We start from the raw sequence: 25252 nt of genomic DNA, 5'->3' as shown, positions 1-25252 counted from the left end.
TGCAGCTGACGTGACTTTGTCAGGAGTGTGCCTGAATACAGGTATAAGGGGCATGTGAGTGCTCTACATTCTTAAGCCAGGAACCTCACGCAGGGGTCCCTCTTAAGTTAGCAAGCTGTATGGTTTGTCATTGTGACCGTTCCCCATTGTTGCTGTAATCACTTGTTTAGCTGTGCATAGAGCTAGTGTCATAGCTTTTCTTTTATGAATGCCCAGTGGGTAGTTCAGCATATTGAAAAGTCCCTGTCGGAGGTAGCTGGAAAAACGCTGGATTTCGGTGTTACAAATCAAATCAGTGTCTCTCAATTTGTTGCCCCAGTATCTTTTCAGTTTGGGACAGAGCTAAAGCTGGTGGGTCAATGTGCCTGACTCTCCACAGTTGTGCCAGCATCTCAGAGGTCGCTGGTTTCCATACTGCTACCCTGGGGAGAGGTAGTGCCAATAATGCATTATTTTTAGCATGTTTCAGTTCCAGTAGCGCTACAAGTGAAAGTATTGGTTTTGCTGAGCATATCCGGCCATTGTTTGAAAGTGAAGAGGCATTCTAATTCTGTTTCCTAATGTTTTTGTGTCGGGGATTTGCTTGCGGAGTGTGTGTGTTAACAAGTTTGTAGATATCAGTCGTTTATCAGCCATCCAAGTGATCATCCATTTCTCAAAGGGTGTTAGTTGACTGCTGGTGTGAGTCTTAATGTGAGGTAGGGTGACCCAGTCTTTGATGGAATTATATCTCCATTTCTCTTGGTCTGGTAGATTGTTGTAGGATTGTACTTGCATAAAGGTCATGAGGCCTTCGTGATCAGAGATAGTCGATTTATTTGCCGTTAGCTGGCTGCCATGCGTGATATTCTTTGCTAGTCTGGGTGGGTATGAATTTTGGGTTTCCCAGGATGGGCATGAGTGGGGAGGGGTATGAAGATGGCGCTTTATTGGTGATTTCTTTGTCCTAGGTTTCAGCTGTTACTCTTGCCACTAGAAAGATGTAGCGGCCCAGTGGTTTCTGTTTTTTGGGGAGCCAGGGTATTTCTCATATATGGATCCTCGCTAGTCCATGATAGTTGAAATACCAGTGTTTTTTGGTGACCATATATCTCAGCTGTGAGGTAGTAGTTGGTAAGGTGGGTTACGCATAAGCTTCCTTATTCTACTGGCAAACAGACTCCCCTCCTTGCTATGCCTGGTTTCTTAACACCCCCCGTATGAAATTAGGTCTGTATGATAGGATTTGGGGCAGTAGTGCCATTATCACCACTGTCGGTATCCTCATTTTATACTGCTTTCTCTTGTGTCCATTACTTGCATTGATTGGCTTCTTGCTTTCAGTTTTTTTTACTCCGTTCTGGACATACTTTTGCCACTCTTCTTTTTGTTTACCTCAAAAAAGAGGTGAAAACTTCTGCTCACTATTCAGTATTTCCCATAACTTTGAATCTTGATTATTTGCTTCAAGTTGATTTGATTGGTGCAAGCTCTAATAAATGCAGATAAATATAAAATAACATATCGTGCAGTAATGGAGTGGGATCAGCATGAAGGTAAGTACTGTCATCTGGGGTAATTGCAAGATGGATGGGGGGAATTTATTGTGGATGTTGCAGTCATGGTGGACTTTGTAGAAGATTTACTGGAATAAGATGAAGTGTGTGGTCCAAACAGAAGATGCGCTTATGGAATAGCACCTTTATGCAGTAAACTTCAGCATGAGAGACCCTGTGGTATCTTCTAAATGCCTCCAGGAAGAAAAGTAGGTCTAAAGGGGGCTTCATGCGTGAGGTACTGGAAAAAGGGGTTGTAGGAGGCGTATGGGGAGACTGTTGTGCAAGCACTGCTTGTACGAGCCATATTAAAACCATCTGGATTCTGTGATTTTATCAAACATTGTGCATCCACCTGCTCTCTGCCAGCCAGCCAAGCTGATACATTTGATTTGTATGTTATAACGACCATTTATGCCATTCTTTTATGGAATTCTGTTTTTTATCTTCATCAGATTCGTGTGAGAGATGACAAAATGCCGCTGGCTCACATTGCAATAGCTGTTGAAGCAGTTGGCTGGTCTCATCCAGACACTTTTCCACTTATGGTTGCAAATACTCTGATTGGCAACTGGGATCGTTCCTTTGGTGGAGGCGTGGTGAGTTGACAGATATGTTTCCCCTTGCCCTAATTTGACTTTTACAAAGAAGGCAATTTCTTTAGAGTGCAGAATAGGGGAGGACTGTAATGCTGGTGTAGGCTTATATACACAGTGTTGATGAATAAAACATAGCTGGTTATTGTTTTTGAGCCTAAAGAAGCCTCAGACTTCTGAGGAATGAACCTGCCATTTACCTTTTCGGGCTTAAAGTAATGTAAAATGATAACCTTTTTCCAGCACAGGAAACTATGAATAGAGAATCAGCCTGCACACTGCCACCCTCGTGGCTTTTTCATGATGTTCGTTCAGTGCTGCAGTTTGCCTCCTGAATTTGTGTGAAATTGGCAAAGCCAATAGGTCTTGTCCATGGGTGAGCTATTGGCTTTACCAATCCGGGCGCAGGGGGGGGACTTAACGGGATAGCAGGAGGGTAGTTAGTCAATATGTGGTTAATAGTGGTTAGCAACTTAAAAAATAAACGGAGATGCACTCCTTTTCTTAATGATTATTCTGAATCTTTTAAATCACTTTTCAAACTATAAATCATAAATTGATCAGCGTGCTGCAGAGGTAGCACGGTTGTCTTCCCCGTGCCTCTATAAATAAATTAAATTTCATTTCTCATACATTTAAACGTTGATTAAAGCAGGGAGAGAAAGTTGAGCGAAGATTTGCAGAAACGAAGATTCCGAGAGAGTCTTTAAGAGTCCTGTGAGTTACCAGCAGTTGTGGGGACCGACGAGTTGAGTCTATGTGGCATCCAGCAATGATGGGAAAGATTTACCAGAGGCAGGATTCATAAATCACAAGCTCCCGATGAAGGGTCAAGCATGACCCGAAATGCATTGAGCTCTTGAAATGGAAACACAGAAGAACTCTTGTTGTTGTTGTTTAAATGTATGAGAAATGAAATGTAATTTATAGTTTTTGTGATGAGTTTAATTTCACAAGAGTACATTATGGTGTCGAAATAAAATGCATAGAATGTTATGAATTACCAGAGACAATTTGCATATATTGTGTGAAATTTCAAATGTATATCCTTAGGCTACAATGCGTAGAGGTTGGGACCTTTGGTGTCAAGATAGGGAGGTTTAATAGTGGTTAGAACCCAAAAAAATAAAAAAGAAGCTTTTTTCTGTTTTTGTGCAATTTTGGCTTTAAATTCTCTGAATCAATTCAGCCAGCTATTGGATAAAGGGTGAAATCAGAAACCTCCAGATTTAGTGCAATCTGCTGCTGGCACTGAGGCCACTGAGATATTTTACCCAGCTATGGAATGAAAACAGAGGGGAAAAATGGTATGGTCGGGGCAGGGGGGGGGGAGCTTTTTGAATGAGGTCTTTTGTCTAGTGCAGGACACCTGAAGACTCTGAAAACTGCTCTGAAAGACTGCTTTGCTGTAATTGCAATCACACTAAATAACAAGCATTTACAATGCAACGGTCTCGCCTTTGCAAAAGTTAGAGCTATTGGGATTGTAAATGACAACATTTTTATGTATTTGTTGGTTTTGAAAACAGATAAATAAATGGCATTGTCATTTACATTTACTTAATCTCTCGTAAATGCGAGACCTATTGCATTTGCACACACACACACACACACACACACACACACACACACACCCACACACACACACACACACACACACACACACACCCACCCACACACACACACACTCTCTCACACACACAGCCACACACACACACACAGCCACACACACACTCACACACACAGAGCCACATACACATACACACACACACACAGAGACACACACACACACACAGAGACACACACACACCGTTCTACGGCCGTGCGCTCTATGCCTATACCTTCTTCGTTCTGAGAAGTGCCGGCCTGGTCCCTTCCAATTATAAGTATTACATTTCTCTTGAGAAGTGCTGGTACCCTCACAATCAAAATAAAAAGTGCTGGTGCTCAGTACAGGTTCATTGAAAGCACTGACCGGGACCCATTTAACCGCCCCTCCCCCGCGAGCATGCTTTATGTTGAATTTAATTGAAGGGGGGGTGTGGTGTTACTTGAACCTGAAGCACTGCCACCCTTGCTACACGAAATGTGGAGGCACTAAAAGCCAAATGCTGGCAGGGGGTAAGGCTGCCGCCCAGGGACGAGCTCCCGGCCCTCATATGCCCCGCCCTGGCTGAAGTGCACACCCGTCACCCCTCATGTGCCCCGCGCTGGCTCTGGCTCCTACGGCGCTCGCGCAGACGCTGACACTCCCAGAGCGTGCCAGGTCACGAGCCATCGCCTCACCCCAACCCACTTCTCATTGTGACGTATTACTTTTCGCACCTGAACCACATGACCAAGCTCCACAGCGCGAGACGGGAACTCTGTGAAATGCTCACATCGGAAGTGGTAAATTGTGGGACACGTGTGCATGCCGGAATATGTGTGTGTGCATGTTTGTATACCGTAGATGTTGTGGGCAGCAGATGTTTGTGGGTCTGTTCATGCGTGGCACCCGCTGCAGCAGGTTGGGGAGTACGGGTGTGCCCTGCTCAGGGCTGGACAGGCCCATAGGGCATCATTAGTATCAAGCCCCATAATATGGGCGTTTGAGCTCAACAAAGTACAGCGCACTGAGGCAGCCTCTCACCGCTGGGTGTGTTCTGCAGGTCCGAATCTTCACTGCGCCTTGCAGCAGTGCCAATGAATGAGTGTCTGGTTTGAATGGAGAATCACGGTGTGTATGGGAATCGGGCAACTTGACTAAAATAGTGAATTTATGGAAACCGGACTTTTGGACTTCGTGTGTTAGCAGCATTTCACCCCTAATGACACAATGAGGTCAGGAGCATGGCATAACACAGAATTTCTCTTTTAGCCCCGTCCTTTTCAGACGGGCTCGGCATGACTTAATGCTGTGGTAAAAGGTTCCTTATCTTCTTTATGGGGCCTTCTGGACCCATAAAGAAGATAAGAAACCTTTTACGCCAGCTTGAAGTCAAGGAACCCAATCTGAAAAGGACGGGGCTAAAAGAGAAAGAAGAACGTCACTAGGACCTCTTCTCCAATGGCTGGCCACCGTTTTGCATAAACTGTGACACCAGCCAATGGAAAAGATGGGTGGGGCTTAACCTCGCTAGTGAAACTCTCCCTAGATCATTAAATCTCGCCAGCTCGACTGCGCATGTGCACAGTCTTTTGCAGGCTGAGACCTTAAATGCATCACGATTGTGCTTTCCTCCCACCAGCCAGCGCATCTCCCGGCATGACACAAAACAGATGGCTGCAACTTCTCACTCACACAGCACTTTGGAATTTATGACCCTGTTATTATAAACTCTGCTGTTCTGAGAAAAACAAGATGTGTTAAAGCTTTATGGGTGACACACAAACACAGAACATAAATAAATAGTAGCATACATAAAGAATATAAGACTGGCATGCTGCAAGCAGAAAAGAAAAATATTTTAAAAAATAGCTTTAAAAACTCAATGCATGCTGCCTTGCAGTTGCATACAGAAAACAAATTAACAATAACAAAAGGTTTTGAAGCTTTACAGACGACTCACAAACCAAAGCCAGGCTTCCAGAAACACTAGCAGAAAGTAAAGAAATAAAAACTTCTAGCAAAAAAGTGTAAGGCTACAAGTAATTGTGCCTAGCTCTGTGGGAGGGAACAAAACACAAAAAGGAGGGACATTTACAAGAGACTGACCACATACAAGCAAGGATTTACAAATGACACTCTGAATAACAAATAAAAGCACTGGGATGGCTGTAAGCTCACAGAGTGCATACAAAATACCTCAAAGAGGCAGCGCATGCACTGTCTAGGCTTCAATGGAAACGTTAAAAAAAACCAGATTGTTAAATACTGCTAATATGTTTACTTGTTTGCAAAGGGTTTCATCTCATTGCAAAGGATTGCAAACAGACTGTTGATTTGCTTGTATTTGAACGTTGCATTTTATACATGTTAACATGTAAATAACTAGCCACATAATTAAAAATAACCACAATTTAAAACAACTTAGGCGTTCTAGAGCTGATATATTCTGTAGTTAATAATTCCATCTGTTTTTCAGTTGGACTGTGGCTGCTGTGTAATTCTCTTGGCAGGGTGCCACAGTGTAAGTAAATATAGCATTTCGATGTGCTACCTCCAAGCCCTTTGGTATAAAAACATAAATTAACTTAATCTAATTTCTAAAATACCAGGAGCCTCTGTTGTTTACAGTTGTGTGTGGCTTCTTCTGAAACAGACATTACCTCTCCACAGTGCACCATCCAGAAATGGGTCTGGCAGTTTAGAGGAGGTGTATTCAGGTGGGGTGGGTGTGCGTGGGTGTGTCTGTCGGTATATGCCACTATTTTTGAGAATGTCGGTCTCAAATCTGAGAAAGAACATGATACAGAAACATGAAAGTCTAATTGTGTAATTATGTTAGCCGCTTTTTTTGTTTCTTTTGGCTTACATATTTGTACTAGGGTTTTTTATGCTAGCAACATATTTATTGCTTTGGTTTTGTGTGTCCGTAGTAGTAGTAGTATTCTTGTATAAGTTTGTTTTGTCTAAAGGGTATGTGGTATTTGATTTAATCTTCTAACCCACTGAGAATCATATCAGGGAATCACTTTTCGGTCTGGTATTCCTGAACAAGAGCCACATGGAGACATTGTTTTGGAGCTCCTCTATAAGCTGAATTCGAATTTCTATGCCATTTACGCATTTACATTGTTCAAAGGCAGTTCTGTATGTAGTGGTTTGCCTTTTGGTCAATTTTGTGACCTCAAAAACTCCTGGACTTGGCCTGGATGTCGACCAAGATGGCTGCTCTTTTCGGAGAAACACATCATGTAAGACCTGACAATTAAAAATTTGAACCTTCTCAGGAAGCACCCACAGCACCAAGGTATGATTTGTGTGCAGAAGCCATCAGTGATCCAAGTATATTTAGAGCAACGGATGAAGCAGAACTGATAACATGGGGATTCAAGCAGGCATTCCTCCCTTCTTTACTTGCAGGCCTCATTGTTTTGTATCTTCGAGTTTTGGTTAGAGATGTTGTACCTTTAAAGACAGTATAAAGTGGTTGCCCATTTGGATTTATCTCCAAGTATTGGTATGAGTGTAGATTCTATGTTGGGCATTTTGGATTTCTGATTGACCAGAGCTAACCATACTCGGGTTGCTGTATTAATAAACATCTTGGCTTATCCTACATGGGCTCCGGGTCGTTACTACAACACAGTCCATCAGGCCTCTGTGTTATAATGTCAAGTCAAGTCAGGAAATTTATATAGCGCTCTACATACCCATAGGGTCTCAAGGCGCTTGAGGAAGGGTGGGGAATTATTTGTCGAATATCCAAGTTTTAAGTAGCTTTCTGAATGCTAGGTGGTTCTGGGTAAGGCGAAGGTGAGCGGGAAGTGAGTTCCAGGTTTTAGCTGCCAGGTAGGAGAAGGATCTATCTCCCATGGTGGTTTTGTTGATGCGAGGTACAGTGGCAAGGGCTTGGTTGGAGGATCGTAGCTGACGGGAGGGGGTGTAGAAGGATAGCGTGTGTTGAGGCATTCGGGTCCAAGTTCGTAGAGTAATCCTTTTATTTACGGGGAGCCAGTGGAGTTTTTTCAGGTGAACCGATATGTGTTCTTGACGCGGGATGTCTAGTATGAGCCTGGCTGAAGCGTTCTGGATGCGTTGGAGTTTTTTCTGGAGTTTTGCGGTGGTACCGGCGTATAGGGTGTTTCCGTAGTCCAGGCGGCTCGTGACCAGTGCGTGGGTGACCGTTTTTCTAGTTTCGCTGGGGATCCAGCGAAATGTTTTTTTGAGCATGCGAAGAATGTTGAAGCAAGATGATGAAACGGCGTTGACTTGTTTGGTCATCGAGAGTGAGGAGTCCAGGATGATGCCCAGCTTCCGTGCGTGGTCCGTCGGGGTGGGTGCTTTTCCAAGGGCCTCTGGCCACCAAGAGTCATCCCAGGCGGAGGGGGAGGTGCCTAAGATGAGGACTTCTGTTTTGTCTGAGTTCAGTTTCAGACGGCTGTGCTTCATCCATTCGGCTACTTCTTTCATTCCTTCGTGTGAGTTGGTTTTGGCGGTGTTAGGGTCTTTGGTGAGTGAGAGGATCAGTTGAGTGTCGTCAGCGTAGGAGATGATGTTGAGATTGTGTTGGCGAGCGATGGTCGCGAGGGGGCTCATGTATACATTGAAGAGGGTGGGGCTGAGTGACGATCCTTGTGGCACTCCGCAGATGACTTCAGTGGCCTCTGACTTGAATGGTGGGAGGCGGACTCTCTGGGTTCTGCCGGTGAGGAACGAGGTGATCCATTCCAGTGCTTTTCCTTGGATTCCGACGTTTCTGAGGCGCTGTAGTAGGGTGCTATGACAGACTGTGTCGAAGGCTGCGGAGAGGTCGAGGAGGATGAGGGCGACTGTGTCTCCATTGTCCAGTAGAGTTCGAATGTCCTCTGTTGCTGCGATAAGTGCGGTCTCAGTGCTGTGTTTGGCTCGGAAGCCGGACTGTGAGGGGTCGAGGGATTTGTTGGTTTCGAGGAAGGTGGACAGCTTTCTCTATGACTTTGGCCGGGAATGGGAGAAGCGAGATGGGGCGGTAGTTTTTGAGTTTGGTGGGGTCAGCTGTGGGTTTTTTCAGAAGGGCGCTGAGTTCTGCGTGTTTCCAGCTTTCCGGGAAGGTGGCGGAGTTGAGGGAGCAGTTGATGACATCTCGGAGGTGTGGTGCTATGATGGAGTCTGCTTTGTTGAAGATGTGGTGAGGGCATGGGTCAGTTGGGGATCCTGAGTGGATGGAGTTCATCAGGCGGATGGTGTCCTCAGTGGAGATTGGGTTCCAGTCGTTGAGGATGTTCAAGGGGGGTGAAGGTCCTGCAGAATTTTGGGTGGGTTGGTCTCCGGGTCGGTTGTCGAAGCTGTTGTGGATGTCTGCGATTTTGTTGTGGAAGAAGGAAGCTAGGGAGTCGCAGAGGGCTTGGGAGGGGGTGATGTCGTTGGAGTTGGCTGATGGGTTGGTAAATTCTTTGACGATGTTGAATAATTCCTTGCTGTTGTGGGCGTTGTTATCTAGTCGGTCTTTGAATGCGGCTTTCTTGGCCGATCGGATTAGTTGGTGGTGTATGCGGGTGGCGTTTTTGAAGGCGTCCTTGTTGCTGGTGTTTGGGTCTTTTTTCCAGGTCTTCTCGAGGGAACGACAGAGTTTCTTCAATTTTTTTTAAGATCATCATTGAACCAAGAGGCGTTTTTGCTGCCTGGTTTGCTTTGACGTTTTTTCAACGGTGCTAGGATGTCGGCGCTGTTGGATAGCCATTGGGTGAGGTTAATGGCTGCTTGGTCGGGGTTTGAGGAGTGGGGATTGGGCTTGTTGATGACTGACTTGCAAAGGAGCCCAAGACATGTGGGTCCTCTGTAATAACAGCTGAGCTAAAGGTCTGGTCTGGCACTGACATGCCCAGCAGCAGCCCAGAACCGCACAGCAGCACCCACTCCGAGAGCAACACCCCTGCCTGTCAATCACCGCCGCCCCCTGGGCTATAAATGACCCTCTGCTGAGGAAGCAGCACAGCGCCCCCGCTGCCCAGAGAGAGGCAGACATGAGCCTGTGCGCCTTCAGTGCCCCCGAGGGACTACACTTTTACTGTACATTACTAGTTTTGTACACAACTCTGCATCGCCATTTGCTCCAAGCCCGTCCTTTTCAGACTGGGGGGGCGTGGTTTTCTTTCTCCCCTCTTCTCCATTGGCTGGAGGAGAGGAGAGAAGAGAAAGAAACAAAAAAAACATGCCCCTCAATCCGAAAAGGACGGGGTTTACAGCAAAAAGAGATCGTCACAGATTCCTCTTCTCCAATGGCTGGCCGCCGTTTAGGAGGCCAGCCAATGGAGGAGAGGGGCGGGTTTAAGCCTCGCTACTCTGAGACATAAGATCTCGCCAGCGAGACTGCGCATGCGCAGCCTACGCTAGCCGAGACCTAAAAACAACAACATGCTAAGGGCTTGTACCTTCACACCGAGAGGCAAGGGTGTTTACGAGGGCGGTGGATGCTGAAATCTAGAAAGCTACCCGGCAGAAGAGGTAACTTTGAAACACAAATGTGTGAATGAAAGGTTTTGCTAAGATCTGGTGACATCAGTGGGGGTGTGCGAGGTGCCTAGATAATAAATCGTATCCCCCCTCCACCCAGGCCTCCTTTGGCCCTTGAAGTTGTTCCCGGAGGAGTCCTCACACAGGCTGCTGGGGCCAAAGCCCACCGTGCAATGAGTAAGCCCTGCGCCGGTGCCACGGGTTCCTCTATAAAGTGCGAGGTGTGTGTCTGGAACAAAGATTCAATTCACGATAGTTTCAAACCCCGCCCCTGTCCCCTACACACACACACACGCAGATTTCAGCTCTTTGGACTTTTTGGGGCTGCGCTGCCTTCAGGTTTTTTGCTGATTCAGGATGCTGCTAACAGCCTAGTTCCCCACTGCCCCTTCCAAAAGAAAAATATATGTGCCTGAAGACATGGAGCGAGAATAGACAGCCTCCTGGGGTTTGTCTGTGCTATATAATACAGCACTTTATTTATATTGTGCCCCCACCACCATAATAGCCTCTTGGCGCTTGTAGAAAAATGTTACTATAAGACCTCGATAGATGTACAAGACTTGACAATCATTATTAATATTTGCATCCTGTACTGTTTCTAAGTGCTACAAATAGCACATGTCAGTGTAAACTAAGGCTTTGATTGCCATCTGTGGAGTCCACCATGTTCGAGGCATGTGGGCTGCTGAATTCATATCTGTGCATAGATCGCCGCCTAGTGTTGGGTCCGGATGATTGCACATTGTTGTCCTGGAAGAGTCTTCGAAGTATCACGAGATAGGTGGTTCCTCCCCTGGACTACAGTGCGCATGGGCATCGCCTCCATCCCCAGATTGTTTTTTTCCGCCATTGGGTTCGGATGTGTTTTGGTTCCCTCTGTCGGAATCGATAGTTGTTAAACTTTCTGACTCGAGACCAAAAGGTCTTTAGGCTGGGCGTCGGTATCGTTTCGTTCGGGTTTTGTCTGTTTCTCAGGTCCGAACTCTTGCTACCCTTCCGCGTGCTCTCGGCGCGGACGGGCCTACTCGACGCTCCAGACATGGAACGAACTCCGTTCAAAAGGTGCCCGGTGTGCACCTCCAAGTATTCACACCTCGATGTGCACCCTGTGTGCAACAAATGTTTGTCGCCGGACCATGATGAGGCCAGGTGTATGGCCTGCTCAAAGTTCCGGTGTAAGAAGACTCTCAAGATTCGTCGGGCCGCTAGACTCCAGGCCCAGTTATCGGCACCCACGGCGCCCCCGCCGGACAACATCTTCGAGGAATTTGTTGAAGACGACGATGTCCTACGGGTTTCGGACTCTAGTCCCGCGTCCGAGGGTGATGCCTACGACGCGGGTGATGAGGACTTTGACGAAGCCGGCGACGAGGTAGGGGACGACGATGGGGCCATTGCCACCGTGGGGGATAGCTCGGAGGAAGAGCATCCCCAAATTGACTCAGGGGTCAACCCCCTTCATGCGGCCCAGGTCGAGGGATCGCCTTCGGGCCTTACCCAAGACCTCGTTACTAGTCCAGCAGCCCCGCCTACGGGCCCGGTCACGGACATTTCTGATGCGACACTCCCGTTCACGAAAACGAAAGTGAAGCCATTGGAATCCACGCCTCCGGTTTCGAAACCGAAAGTGAAAGCTGCACTGCTGCAGAAGGCTCTGGAGGCATCGACTTCCAAGAAATTCAAAATGGCCGACTTGAAGAGCCGCGCCAAAATGGCCGACCCGAGGGCCTCTGGGTCGACGCCGAAGGCGAAGTTGACCGACGCGGCTGCGTCGGCGCCGAAGATGGTCGAGGTCGATGACCCGAAGAAAGCTTCGAAGAAGCGTCAAGGCGATTCCACAGCTCTGGCTTCGCCGGCTCCGGCCGTCGGGGACAAGGGACATGACGTGTCGGCTCCGAAGAAGGTGCCTCTCGCCGACCCGGCTCCCGACTCGGGGAAATCGCTCGAGCCGGTTAAGCCCTCTCCAGCCTTAACGAAAAAGGTCGCGGAGTCCCTGCAACGGATTCGGAAGGACGCTGTGGTTCCCGAACTAGGGGATGTGGTGTCGAAGCACACACCGAAGCCCACAAAGGCGCAGGCGCCTATCCGCTTTACCCTGCCACCGAAGTCGACGCCGAAGGCTTTCGCTCCGAAGCATGGGGCGGGCGTGCCCTCGAAGGAGGTGTCGACGCCCAAGGCGGCATTGGTGGTGTCGAAGCCTCGGCTCCAGCCGCTTGCAGAGGAGGAGCGTCGAGAGGTCATCATCGACGCCAATACCGGAAAACTGTCTCTCCTCAAGAGGAAAATCACCACGGAGCCGGTGTTGGAACATTTTCGCATCCCTCTCAAAAACAAGAAGGATTCTGCGGGTACTTCGGCCCCGATAGAGCCTGCATCTCCACAAGCCTTGGAACATTCGCCAACGCGTTCCAACGTGGGGGATGGTGACGATGAGGAGGTCGAGTACAACTATCCGGCGTACTCGGATCCGGAGGAGGAACATGAACCTTGGTCTGCCGGAGGCGACCCAGAGGACCCACAGTCGGGTCAGGAACCGCAGCTCTTTGCGGCAAAGACCTCACCGACGGAGGACTCGGCAGCCTTCAACGCTTTGATTGAGAGAGCTGCAGCTAACCATGATGTCGAGCTGCATTCAGATCCTGTGGATGTGGACTTTTTATTTGACACTTTCTCAGTGGCTGAAAAGTCAGTCAAGACATTGCCAATGCTCAAGGGAGTGCTAAAGCACGCGACGGAGGTCTTCAAGGAGCCCACTCGGGCGCCTGTGATCAATCCTCGCATTGACAAAAAATATAAGGCAGCGCCCTCGGATTCAACATACATCAAGGGACACCTGCCACTGGACTCTTTGGTTGTATCCAACGCACGCAAGAGGGCGAACTCACAGACCACTGGTGACGCTCCTCCCCCAGACAAAGAGTCAAAGATATTTGAGGCCTCAGGGAAAAGCATTGCTGCGCAGGCAGCTAATATTTGGCGAAGCTCAAACACCCAGGCCCTACTTGCACGCTACGATAGGGCTCATTATGACACCCTAGAAACACTGCTGCAACACTTGCCTGACCAGTACAAGGAGGCAGGGGAAATGTTAATTCAGTAGGGAAAGCTCATCACAAACGCTTCCATCAAATGTGCGCTGGACGTGGCTGATACAGCCTCCAGGGCAATCAACACTACCGTGTTGCTGAGACGACATGCATGGCTTAGGATATCAGGTTTCAAACCGGATATACAGACGACCATCCTGAACCAAACAGTTAATCCTGACCACCTGTTCGGCCCTGAGGTGGATGCGACACTGGAAAAAATGAAGAAAGACACGGACACTGCTAAGTCTATGGGGGCCCTCCAGTCTCAGCAGTTTCGGGGTGGTTCCTTTCGCCGCTCCAATACCAGAGGCACCTCAAGTGGTCAGGCATCGCAGTCCACACAGTATTATAAAAGTAATACCCAAACCTCATACACCAACAAGGGTAGAGGTGGCTACAGAGGCAACAACATCAAAGGCAGGGGACGTGGAAACAACAGCTCCAGGTCCACCACCGCCAACAAGCAGTGACGTCTTGTCACTGCCCCCCGACCACACAACACCGGTCGCGGGGAGACTCCAGCAGTTCCTGCCCGCGTGGAAATCCATCACCACGGACAGGTGGGTCAAGTCTCTTATCCAGTACGGTTACTGTCTGGAACTTACTTCCACTCCACCAAACATACCTCCAAGAAGCCGTCCTATGTCCGGCGAGCACTTGCACTTGTTGCAGCAGGAAGTTCAAGTCATGCTGCAAAAAGGGGCAATAGAGCTCGTCCCACTGCAAGAAAGGGGAACAGGGGTTTACTCCCTGTATTTTCTGATCCCCAAAAAGGACGGATCCCTCAGGCCCATCCTGGACCTCAGGCCCCTCAACTGGTACATTCTCTCGGAGCACTTCCATATGCTCACGTTGCAGCAGGTCCTCCCCCTGCTTCGACAGGGGGACTTCCTGGCTACGCTGGATCTAAAAGATGCATACTTTCATATCCCCCTGCATCCTTCCCACAGGAAGTATCTCAGATTCACGATTCAGGACCAGCACTACCAGTTCAGGGTTCTGCCGTTCGGGGTCACCACAGCGCCGAGGGTCTTTACAAAGTGCCTGGCGACTGTGGCGGCGCATCTGCGACGCCAAAACGTCCACGTCTATCCCTATCTGGACGATTGGCTCATTCAGGCAAAGACAGAACAGCAGTGCGCGGACCATGTGTCCCGCACCATTCATCTCCTGCACGATCTGGGATTCTCGCTGAACTATCCAAAATCCCATCTCCAACCCGCCCATATACGGCAGTATCTGGGCGCGACGATAGACACTCTGGCAGCCACTGCGCAGCCAAATTCAGTGAGAATCGCCAGTATCCAAGCGCTGATCCAACGATTCAGACCTCAGCACTCGCTTCCAGCGAAGGTGTTCATGCAGTTGATAGGCATGATGGCCTCCTGCATCTCCATCGTCCCGCACGCGAGACTACATATGCGTCCGCTTCAGGAGTGCCTGGCACGTCAGTGGACTCAGGCTCATGGGCAACTGACAGACCTAGTGTTGGTGAGCGGTCGGGCGTACAACTCTCTGCATTGGTGGAATCCACAAAACCTTTGCAAGGGCCGACCGTTCCAGGAGCCTGTGCCACAGATTATCCTGACAACGGACGCTTCTCTCCAGGGATGGGGAGCGCATGTACTCCACTACACAGTGCAGGGACTATGGACACTACAACAAAGGAAGATGCACATCAACGTTTTGGAACTGATGCAATCTTCATGGCCTTGAAGGCATTCAAAGTACATCTGTGCAACAAGGTCGTGTTGATCCGGACGGACAACATGACGGCCATGTACTACATTCAGAAGCAGGGGGGCACCCACTCTCCGCAGCTGTCTCATCTGGCTCAGAGCATGTGGAAGTGGGCCATTCAGAGGAACATCTTCCTCATGGCAGAGCATCTCCCGGGCAAGGACAATCAGATGGCGGACCTGCTCAGCAGGCACAGCCACCAAATGCACGAGTGGGAGATACATCCATCAGTACTCCAACCGTACTTCCAAAGGTGGGGTCATCCAGAGATAGACCTGTTCGCCACAAAGGAGAACGCAAAATGCCAAAGCTTCGCCGCCAGGTTCCCACACCCGCAATCGCAGGGCAATGCGATGTGGATGAACTGGTCAGGCAGATTTGCGTACGCTTTTCCCCCAGCACCTCTGATACCGCTGGTGGCACGCAAACTCAGGCAGCACTCGATGACTCTCATCCTGGTTGCTCCAACGTGGGCTCGCCAACCATGGTACACCACGTTTCTGGAACTCTCCGTGGTGCCGCATCAAAGGCTTCATCTCACTCCCAGCCTTCTGACGCAGAGCCATGGCGACATTCAGCACCCAGATCCGCAACAGCTCAACCTGGCGATCTGGCTCCTGAAGTCCTAGAGTTTGGCTACCTCAATCTTCCTCCTGATTGCATGAACATCATTCGGGAGGCAAGGAAGCCCACCACTAGAGCTTGTTATGCGGCTAAATGGAAGAGGTTTGTCATTTACTGTGTAAACCACGGTATTGACCCGCTAGATGCTTCCATTCAAAACATAATTTGTTACCTGTTCCACCTGTATCAATGCAATTTGGCGTACTCTTCCATCCGCATTCACCTGTCTGCTATGGCAGCATACCTCCAGAATAGGCAACACCTGTCACTTTTTAAGGTCCCTGCTATCAAGGCTTTTCTGGAAGGACTCAAGAGAGTCATTCCACCAAGGACCCCACCAGCTCCGGAATGGAACCTCAATGTGGTTCTAACGAGACTGATGGGTCCTCCCTTCGAGCCACTGCACTCTTGTGAGCTTCAGTTTCTGACTTGGAAGGTTGCTTTCTTAGTAGCAATTACATCGCTACGGAGGGTTAGCGAGTTGCAGGCGCTCACCATCCAAGAACCTTTCTTCCAAGTGCATGCTAACAGGGTTGTGCTCCGCACTAACCCTAAATTCTTACCCAAGGTTGTATCTCAATTCCATATGAACCAGACAATTGAGTTGCCAGTGTTTTTCCAAAACCCAGAGACGCTGGCGGAGCGGATGCTCCACACCCTTGACGTTAAAAGAGCCTTGATGTACTACGTGGACAGGACAAAAGATTTTCGCAAAACCAAGCAGCTTTTCGTTGCTTTTGCCTCACACCACAAGGGAAACGCTATCTCCAAAGCTGGGATCGCTAGGTGGATCGTGAAATGCATTCAAATCTGTTACGCTAAAGCTAAACGCATCTCACTATCCCACCAAGAGCCCACTCCACCAGGAAGTTGGGGGCCTCTATGGCTTTCCTAGGTAACATTCCCTTAGAAGATATTTGTAGAGCAGCTACATGGTCTACCACACATACTTTCACTAAACATTACTGTGTAGACGTGCACTCCAAACAGCAGGCAGCTGTTGGTCAGGCTGTTCTCAAAACACTTTTTCAGACTGCTGCAGCTGGCACGGGCGGCCGCCGCTAATGGAGGGACTGCTATGTATTCTATGCACAGATATGAATTCAGCAGCCCACATGCCTCGAACTGCAAATGCTACTTACCAGTATGCATCTATTCTTGGCATGTAGGGCTGCTGACATTCATATCGCCCACCCTCCTCCCCGGCGCCTGTAGCAGCTGCAGTATTCATATATATATATGCTCATAGCATGGTCATCACTCACAGACTTCACTCCATCTCTGCCAATGGCTAAAAACAATCTGGGGATGGAGGCGATGCCCATGCGCATGGTAGTCCAGGGGAGGAGCCACCTATCTCGTGATACTTCGAAGACTCTTCCAGGACAACAATGTGCAATCATCCGGACCCAACACTAGGCGGCGATCTATGCACAGATATGAATGTCAGCAGCCCTACATGCCAAGAACAGATGCATACTGGTAAGTAGCATTTGCAATATACGCCATCCAGGAGTTTGGGGTCACCTGCTCAAAGGCTCTTACAGATCACCAAACCGGGAAGGATCCAGGAGTTCCTGGCACTCACTCCCGTTGAAGCTCAAAGGACACCATGTCTAACGCTCCAGCCCTAGAAACAACTTGGCGCTTCATGGAGGACGGCTGGCTTCTCTTCCTCCCAGTAAAAGCCTGTGACAATGTCCTTTAGATTACGGCTCCTATGTGATACTGTGCCTTGGCGCCAACCAGATGACTGAGGGGGCATATTATCAAGAACGGCTTTAAAATGATCGCCGCTTTAGCGGCAGGAAACTGCTGCTAAAGCGGTGTAATGGCCTTGATAATATGCCCTTGTGAATTCCCATATAAACCCAGGTTCACACCAGAACCTGGGCTTCTATGGGAATTCACAAGGGCACATTATCAAGCCCTTTATTGCCGCTTTAGCGGCAGTTTCCTCCCGCTAAAGCGGTGACACTGTTATAGCCGTTCCTTGATAATATGGCCCTTAGTTTGCTGTGGGATCGTTGTATGATACTAACCCGGCGCGCAACACCCATAGGGCTCACCGTGTCTGTCAAAAGCCAGGACACAAAGCAAAATTCTAAGCAAAAACACCTTATAATTTAGCAATTGATAATCACTGTCACTTTAACATAGTTTGTCAGTCAAACACACACCCCTCTCAAGTAAATGCAACAATCACAAATGCATATAATCCAGTTTTTTATCAGTATTATATGGATAACATGTCCTATTGCTTTTTGGGTTTTTTAATTGTTTTTTTTCTCACAAATTCCTCTAAAGTCTGATGGTGCATATTGCTAATATATACTGTATACTTTTTAGAAAAGAAAAACAATATAAAAAAGAATATAATTTACAATACTAATAGCTCTAAACAATGTCACTGCGAGACCTATTGCATTGTAAATGCTTGTTTTAAAGTGGTAGCAGATTTATCTGATTTCTTTGTAGTTTCTGTCTATAAGTGGTTTGTGGTGGAAAAAAGTTTAGAGCAAGAAAGTAATACTTCAGCTGGCACGGTACATATTTGCCTTACATTTGCTGGATTATAGATTTAATCTGCTTCAGGACAGTATAACATAACCATATTTCAGCCCTTTTATACCCACCTCCCATAGTAGTGGCACAATTTCCTGGTAGCCCATCCTCTCAATGGGTCCTTACACCTGAATTCTGGAGGCGGCCGATCCAGGATCTCCATATCTTAGTGTGTATGTGCAGCCAGCTTTGTGATTTATAATCTGCCTCTTCTGCAGTCAAACAATATTCCATGCCTCTAAGCCACTCTTCGACTGATGGGGGTGCCATGGATTTCCAGCACTTGGCTATATCTCGTTTGGCGAGTACGCACCCAATTCCTTCTAGTGTCCACTGCACCGTGAGGCCATTCCACACAATGTGTTTCCAGTTCCCAATTAGGGTTCCACATCCGAGGCACTCGGACCTCTGGGCCCTACCCATATGACATAACCTGTAGGGTGTAAAGTAGACCCTGGGAAAGAATTTGAATTGGATTAATATAAGGTGTGTTGGAATCATCAACTGCCTGACTGCCATTTTAGCTGTCCAACTGCCCAATGTCAGTGGCCCATTTGTCTCTCAGGGCAGTCATGGTGTTGGGTGTTATCATTCATGTGGGTCCAGTATGGGCGAGCTGGGCCCAGCCCTGGGGCACCAGTCTTTAGAAGGGTGAAAAGTTCTGTCTGCATAAAGTTAGTGCAAAGAGCAATGTCCTTTACCTTGGCTCCAGTGATCAAGTTTAAAGTGCTTTTTATTGTTGTTAACATGCTGCAGTTCTTGGCTTTTAGCACTCTATTAACCCCCTGCCATTTCCTTCCATATACCTCCCACCCCCTGCCATCACATATCAACACCTCACGCCTCCCCATCAAACAATTTGCAGCTAAGTTGTGGGTTATTCTGGGGAGGTGCGGAGATTTATGTTCTGTGGCAAGTTGTCACTGCCTGATGTAGCCAGCCATGGATTGACCTGTGAAAAACGTCATTTTATTCACTAGCAATAGTAAGTTGGGCCATATTTCTTTCTGCCCAGGGTGCTACTGGAGTAAGGGCTATATAGGGCATTTTATTCGGGAAGTGGATTGGATTTGTTCCCCACTTAATCCAGCATGTGCCTCAGTTGCAGATACTGAAATAATTGTGATCAGTGTAGGTCATATGTTGAGGTGAATTGTTCAATGGAGAGCATGTGCCTTTGTGCCTACACATTCCCTAGTTTGGAGATACCCATATTATCCCATTTGTGAAACCCTTGTAGGCTTGGTGTTCGTACAAGCCAATTACCCTACCACAATGATGCCTCCCTTGTAAGTTTCCTATTTCAGACTCTGTGCCAACACTCGACCGTGATTGGGGGGGATCGACGAGTGTCAAGCACTACTGCTTAACAAAACCGGTCCCCAGCACAGCTGTTTTTTTTACTGAGGGCTGATATTACAGCATTGCTGCAAAACTGCCCTCCAATAAGAGAACTGGCCCTCACTGCTCCAAAACTGATCCCCACTCTTGCAGCTGCCTTAGCAAACGCCCGAAGCCTTCTATGGCCAGTCCGGCCCTGGGGAGGGTATTCGTGTTAGTATACACGAAATGAGCAGGTGCAGTGCAGTGCAGAGCATCTACAACCATCACTAAGCTACAGTAATATATATTAGGAAACCGGGGCAACCTGTCTCATTTTACAGCGCCAGTAAACCTCTGCTTTCCCAACTAACCACACAGCAGCGGCTCCGGGTCATCTAAGGATTTTGAACGCCCTAGGCCGAATGTATTTGGGGGCCCCTGTGTGGGTCTGCTTGGAATTTATGATCAAGTTTCAGCTATCTCATGTCCTCTTTGGCCAGATCACAAACAGCGCACAGACACACTGGTTCAAATGCTAAATGTGTTTATAGTTAATATACAGGGATAATGATGTATTTTTCCAATAGTGTAACACAGTAGAAGCTCACTAATACTACTGCTAATAATCACTGTGACATCCTCCATTTTCCCATATCTGAGATCCTGTTTGGATCTAAAAGAAACGTTTTTTATGGATGTTGCGTGAAACAAAAACACATGTCTGTGATAGACTCTCACACATTACACAGATTAAAAATAAATGAAAGGAAAATGCTATTTGCAGCAATCTGTTTAAAAATGATTCAAGGTCATCAGGGCAAGACTCTGCAGAGCAGAGCTGGCTCTACGATGGGGGGATCACTCCACTCTTCAGAACTGATAATCATTAGTTCACTTTTCAACTCTGAAGAGGGTTTCCTGGATACACAGGGGGAGGAATGTACATAGAAGTCCACCATGTGTGCTTTCAGACTCACTTATATATGCTAGTGATTCGAAAACCACACGTGGTGCTTGCTCAGGCCTTTAAGTGGGAGGAAAAAATGGTGGGGGGGGCTCTCAAAGGAGCTTGGCTGATGTAATTAAAGGTGTGGCTTGAAACACGTAAGCTAAAAATCTGTGCTTAGCATATTGTGCCGCCCAACTGTTATTGTGCTGCTTCTGTAATTGGATCCAGATATATAATACAACAGGTAACATTATACCTACAACAAGCCAGGACTATTGGATTTGTCACTGGTTGTTAGTTGCATAAGATAAATAAGCAACAATTATGGCTTGAATATATTATTGAAAATGCTTCAGTTCTGAAATGAGCGGACTGTGAAAAAACTCAGAAAGTCTCTCTGAAGTTACACCAAAGACTTTGGTGTAACCCCTGAGGGTTAGGGCAACAATGAAGAGCCCCATAGGTACCAGTCTCAGCACCTGCTTTTAAAAACTCAGCACTGGCAGGATCCGACCCACTTAAAGCCCTGGGCTTGCTGCATGCCTTTTGTTAATAGAGCGTGGCTGCGGGCAGATTGTGTGCATTTTTAAAAGTATACATTTAAATTGCAGCGCCGTGTATGGGCATGACCGGCGATGCCATTAACCCTTTCGCTGCGGCGGCTATTCCGCCGCAGCGCTAAGTGGGCGGGGCGCCCGCTCGGCGGCCGCATGCTGGTGACAGAACCGCTCCGTCACCAGCCGCGGTTGAGCTGTGCTGGTGACGGAGCGGTTCCGTCATGACCCGCCCCGCTCAATACAACTGCCGCGCAGGCGCGAAATCAGCGCCGCGCAGGTGCGGCGGCCGGGCCATGACGGAACCGCTCCGTCATCAGCACAGCCCAACCGTAGCTGATGACGGAGCGGTTCCGTCATTAGCAGGGGAGGGGTTAACAAGAATACTTAAAAAAAAATGCACACAGTCTGCCAGCAGGCATGCTCTATTAATAAAATGCATGCAGCAAGTCCAGAAGCACGACGTGTGCTTTCAGAATCACTAACATATATTAGTGATTGTGAAAGCACACATGCTTTTAGGCTTACTGCATGCCTTTTGTTAATAGAGCGCTGCAGATTGCGTGCCTTTTTGAAAGTTGTCATGTTAATTGCAGCGCTCGACATGCTAATACACTGGGCTGCATTTACCATGAACATTTTCAAAAAGGCAAGCAATCTGCTGCGCTCTACTAACAAAAGGCATGCAGCAAACCTAAAAGCACGACACGTGCTTTAACAATCACTAATATAAATTTGTAATTGTGAAAGCACATGTCGTGCTTTTAGGCTTCCTGCTTGCTCTTTCTTAATAGAGCGTAGCTGGGGGAAGTTTACCTGCTTTTTAAAAAAAGTATTCATGTTGATTGCAGCGCCCATCATGCTTCTACAGGGCGCTGTGATCAACATGAATACTTGTCTCTCAGGATGTGCTGTGTGTGTGCGCGTGCTTTAAAGAAGAAAAAGCGCTCTCGGAGTGACATAGGTGCGTGCACCTTACAGGGAACAAAGTTCTTGACACGAGTAAGAGAATGCCGGACATACTGAGGGAGTAGCACTGATGCCAGCAGTCAACAGAGCTGTGATTGGACGGGAAGCCCACAGTGTCAGAATCATCACAGCAACCTCGTTATCCATTGCTATACACCATCCCTTTTATACACCTACAAATGACGGCAAAGAAGAGGAAAAAGAACAGTTTTACAACAGACTCCAGTCCATTTCTCCTAGAGAAATTACTTTATAGAGACATCACCATACGGATGGGTAATCTCCATGACAAGATTGGAAACACTAGTTACGAAGAATCCATGGGCAACCTTGGTTTTGGCGGCATGTAAGAGAAATGGCCTACAAAGCCCTCCATAACTCCGGACCCCAATACCTCTACAAACTAATCTCTTTCCACGCTCCCAAGAGAATTGTCCGCTCTGTCAACCTAGCCCTCGCCACAGTCCCAGTGTGGGTGGCAGATCCTTCTCCTACCTCACGGCGAAGACCTGGAATAAACTCCCTACCGCATCTGATGAAGCCCAACACTGCACCAATTTAGAAAGGACCTCAAGACCTGGCTCTTCGAATAACCTATGGAGATGCACACCCCCCTCAGCACCTTGAGACCCTCATGGGTCAGTAGTGCGCTGTAAAACCCTGATAGATTGATTGACTGATTGATTGAAGAGGTTGAGGCCTCCAACTACCAGGACAGTGGCGTAGACAAGCAGGGGGACACAGACACCAACGTCAAGGCAAGAATTGTTAGAGCAAGAACTGCCTTTATTCAGCTAAAGAAGATTCGGAGCTCCATGGACCTAACCCTGCAAACAAGATCTGACGTTTTGAAAAAAACTTACAATCGTTCCTCCTGTATGGAGCAGAAACTTGGAGGGCAACAGTGACCACCACGAACAACATCCAGACCTTCATTAATACCTGCCTGAGGGAAATCCTCCGAATTCGCTGGCCAAACAGCATGAGCAACAAGGACTTATGGGAGTAGACTTTCCAACTCCCTACTTATGAACAAATCATGAAAAGACACTGGCTGGATAGGTCACACCCTACGCAAGCCCAGATCAAAAACCACCAGGAAAGCCCTGACCAGGAACCCTCAAGGGCAAGGGGAAAAAAAATGGAAGGCCAAGAAACACTTGGCAGCGAGGCCTCGTGGGTTACACCTGAGTTCAGGTCGAAAGAAAAGCCCAGGACAGAGGAGGCTGGAAAGTCCTAGCCTATACCCTAGAAGTCTGCAGTACGTGGAACGTCTAGTGCAGTTCTGCTTTGTAATGAGAGCATGGGAACAATCAAATTGCCTAGAATAGGACTATCGGTTTCCAGCGTCTATGGCAGGCAGGAACTATAAAGCGCATTGTAGTAATCTACAAAGGCATCTGCCACCTCTTGGACATTGTAAACCATTGGGCCAGAGACCCCCTCAATCCTGGCACTAGTCTGGAGGCTGCTTCCCTGGAGGCTAACCAGTAAATGAGGTTGCCCGATGTGTCACCAAATTTGTATATTCTGTGCTGTGTGGCCTGCAAAATTGCCACCAAACTGTCTATGAGTTGTTGAATCAGGGCCAGTCAGGTGGCCTACAACTGTTGCTGTCCTTCTCCTGTCTGGTAGGAGGTTTGTTGGGTATTCAGGGTTTGGAGTAGTTGTTCTAGAGATTGACTGTCCCTTTCTATCTCCTTGCACCTCCCCACTGTGTATATTATCTGCTCTTGTGTCACTAACTCCATGGCTTCCCTTAATTGGAGCGGGTTGACTCGGGGGAGATATTTAACCTAAAATATTCCTCAATGCCCTCGCTGATGCTGTCCCAGAAGTCTGTGTCCTGGAACCAACCTGCTCCCCTCCTGTGCCTCAAATTCTAATTTCTAACTGGAGAGTGATCCAACACCATCCTAGGGTAGATCATTGCACCTTCGACTCCCAGCAAGTCCACTTTTGGAACGAAAATGTAGTCCAGTCTCAAGTAAGAAGAGTGGTGATAAGAAAAATGGCTGTATGCCTTAGTGTCTGGATGTAAATACCTCCAGCCTTCATGTAGCCCCAATGAGTTTCCCCTAATCACCCATATGTGCCTGCTCTCCGTATGGCTCTCGTATCCTTAGTATTGATGAATGCATCCATGATATTATTAAAGTCACGCCCAATTATAGTGCACCCCTCCGGGGCTGTGACTACGGCTTTTGTAAGGCCTGCCTGTTTGGTTTTTCAAGGCCAGTGGGACATCTATGCCAAGAACTGACCATACATTGCCCACGATCGTTCCTGTAATCCTGAGAAAATGCCTTTAAGGGTCAGCCTGAGTCCCAGTGACTACATTGGGAAAGTGTTATGCAGCAATGTTGCCACTCACCTTGTCTACCCTGTTGTATCCAAAGCGGCCTAGGAATGCACAGTTACTGCCCAGGAGATGAGTCTACTGGAGGAAGAGCACTGAGTGTTGCGGGACTGTGGCCATCTCTTTATCTTGTCATTCAACCATTAACATTCCATGTCAGACCTCTTAGTCATGCTTCAGGGTGGGTGGTATGAGGGTGGCATAATTGTGTTAGGCTCTGGGTACCGCTGGTACCTTAACAAACATAAAATACAAACTTCCCCATACCCAACATCCCTCACACACTCTTCGAAACATGAAGCATCGTCACCCACATGAACATGTACTGTTACAAAACTGCTATAAGAGAAACAAAAAGAAAAAATGAACAAAAAACATTGTCAATCCTAAAGTGAAGTAAGTTAGTGTCAGCGCACCGCCGGGGATACTTTCTCAAACTCCTGGCCGCTTGGGCACCCGTCGGAGGTCAGCACCAGCCTCCTAGGGGAATTGTGATCCAACATCATCCCCAGATCCTCCAAAGCGGCCTTGTCCTCTGCTTGTATCTCTCTTGCCCTAGGCCTTTAAGGCTCATATTATGTCTCCTCGGGACAGTCACACATGTGTGGGGGGTCATTGTGGTCATTGTGGGGACCTCTCCCATCATTTGAGGTCAAGGGCTCACCCAATTTTTGGCAAGTCATTTCCTTTTCTTCAGCCTGCTCATGCTCATTGGGGAGTGTCAAAGAAATAGGAGTTGCCGTGGAACAGGACTTTCAACCGAGCAGGGTAGAGTATCCTATATTTTAACTGGAGGGCTTTCAGATTTTGTTTCACCCCAAGGAAGGAATTGCGCAGTAGTTGTGCTCTATTGGTGTATTCGGAAA

The 25252-nt window shown here is 47.9% G+C and overlaps 1 protein-coding gene across 1 annotated transcript in view; it reads left to right on the top strand.

Annotated features, from left to right (window-relative positions):
• PMPCB (peptidase, mitochondrial processing subunit beta) overlaps positions 1–25252 on the top strand; it is a 169107-nt gene that overhangs the window by 71678 nt on the left and 72177 nt on the right. Inside the window, exon 8 of the mRNA XM_086967337.1 lies at positions 1991–2134. Within this exon, the coding sequence (XP_086823463.1) occupies positions 1991–2134 (144 nt within the window). The remainder of the gene's footprint in view (positions 1–1990; positions 2135–25252) is intronic.

The sequence above is a fragment of the Lissotriton vulgaris genome, chromosome 1_1 (genome assembly GCF_964263255.1).
Source record: "Lissotriton vulgaris chromosome 1_1, aLisVul1.2, whole genome shotgun sequence".
Lineage (NCBI taxonomy): Eukaryota > Metazoa > Chordata > Amphibia > Caudata > Salamandridae > Lissotriton > Lissotriton vulgaris.
The sequence above is the reverse complement of the archived record's forward strand: the minus strand, read 5'-3'. Positions and strand labels throughout refer to the sequence as shown.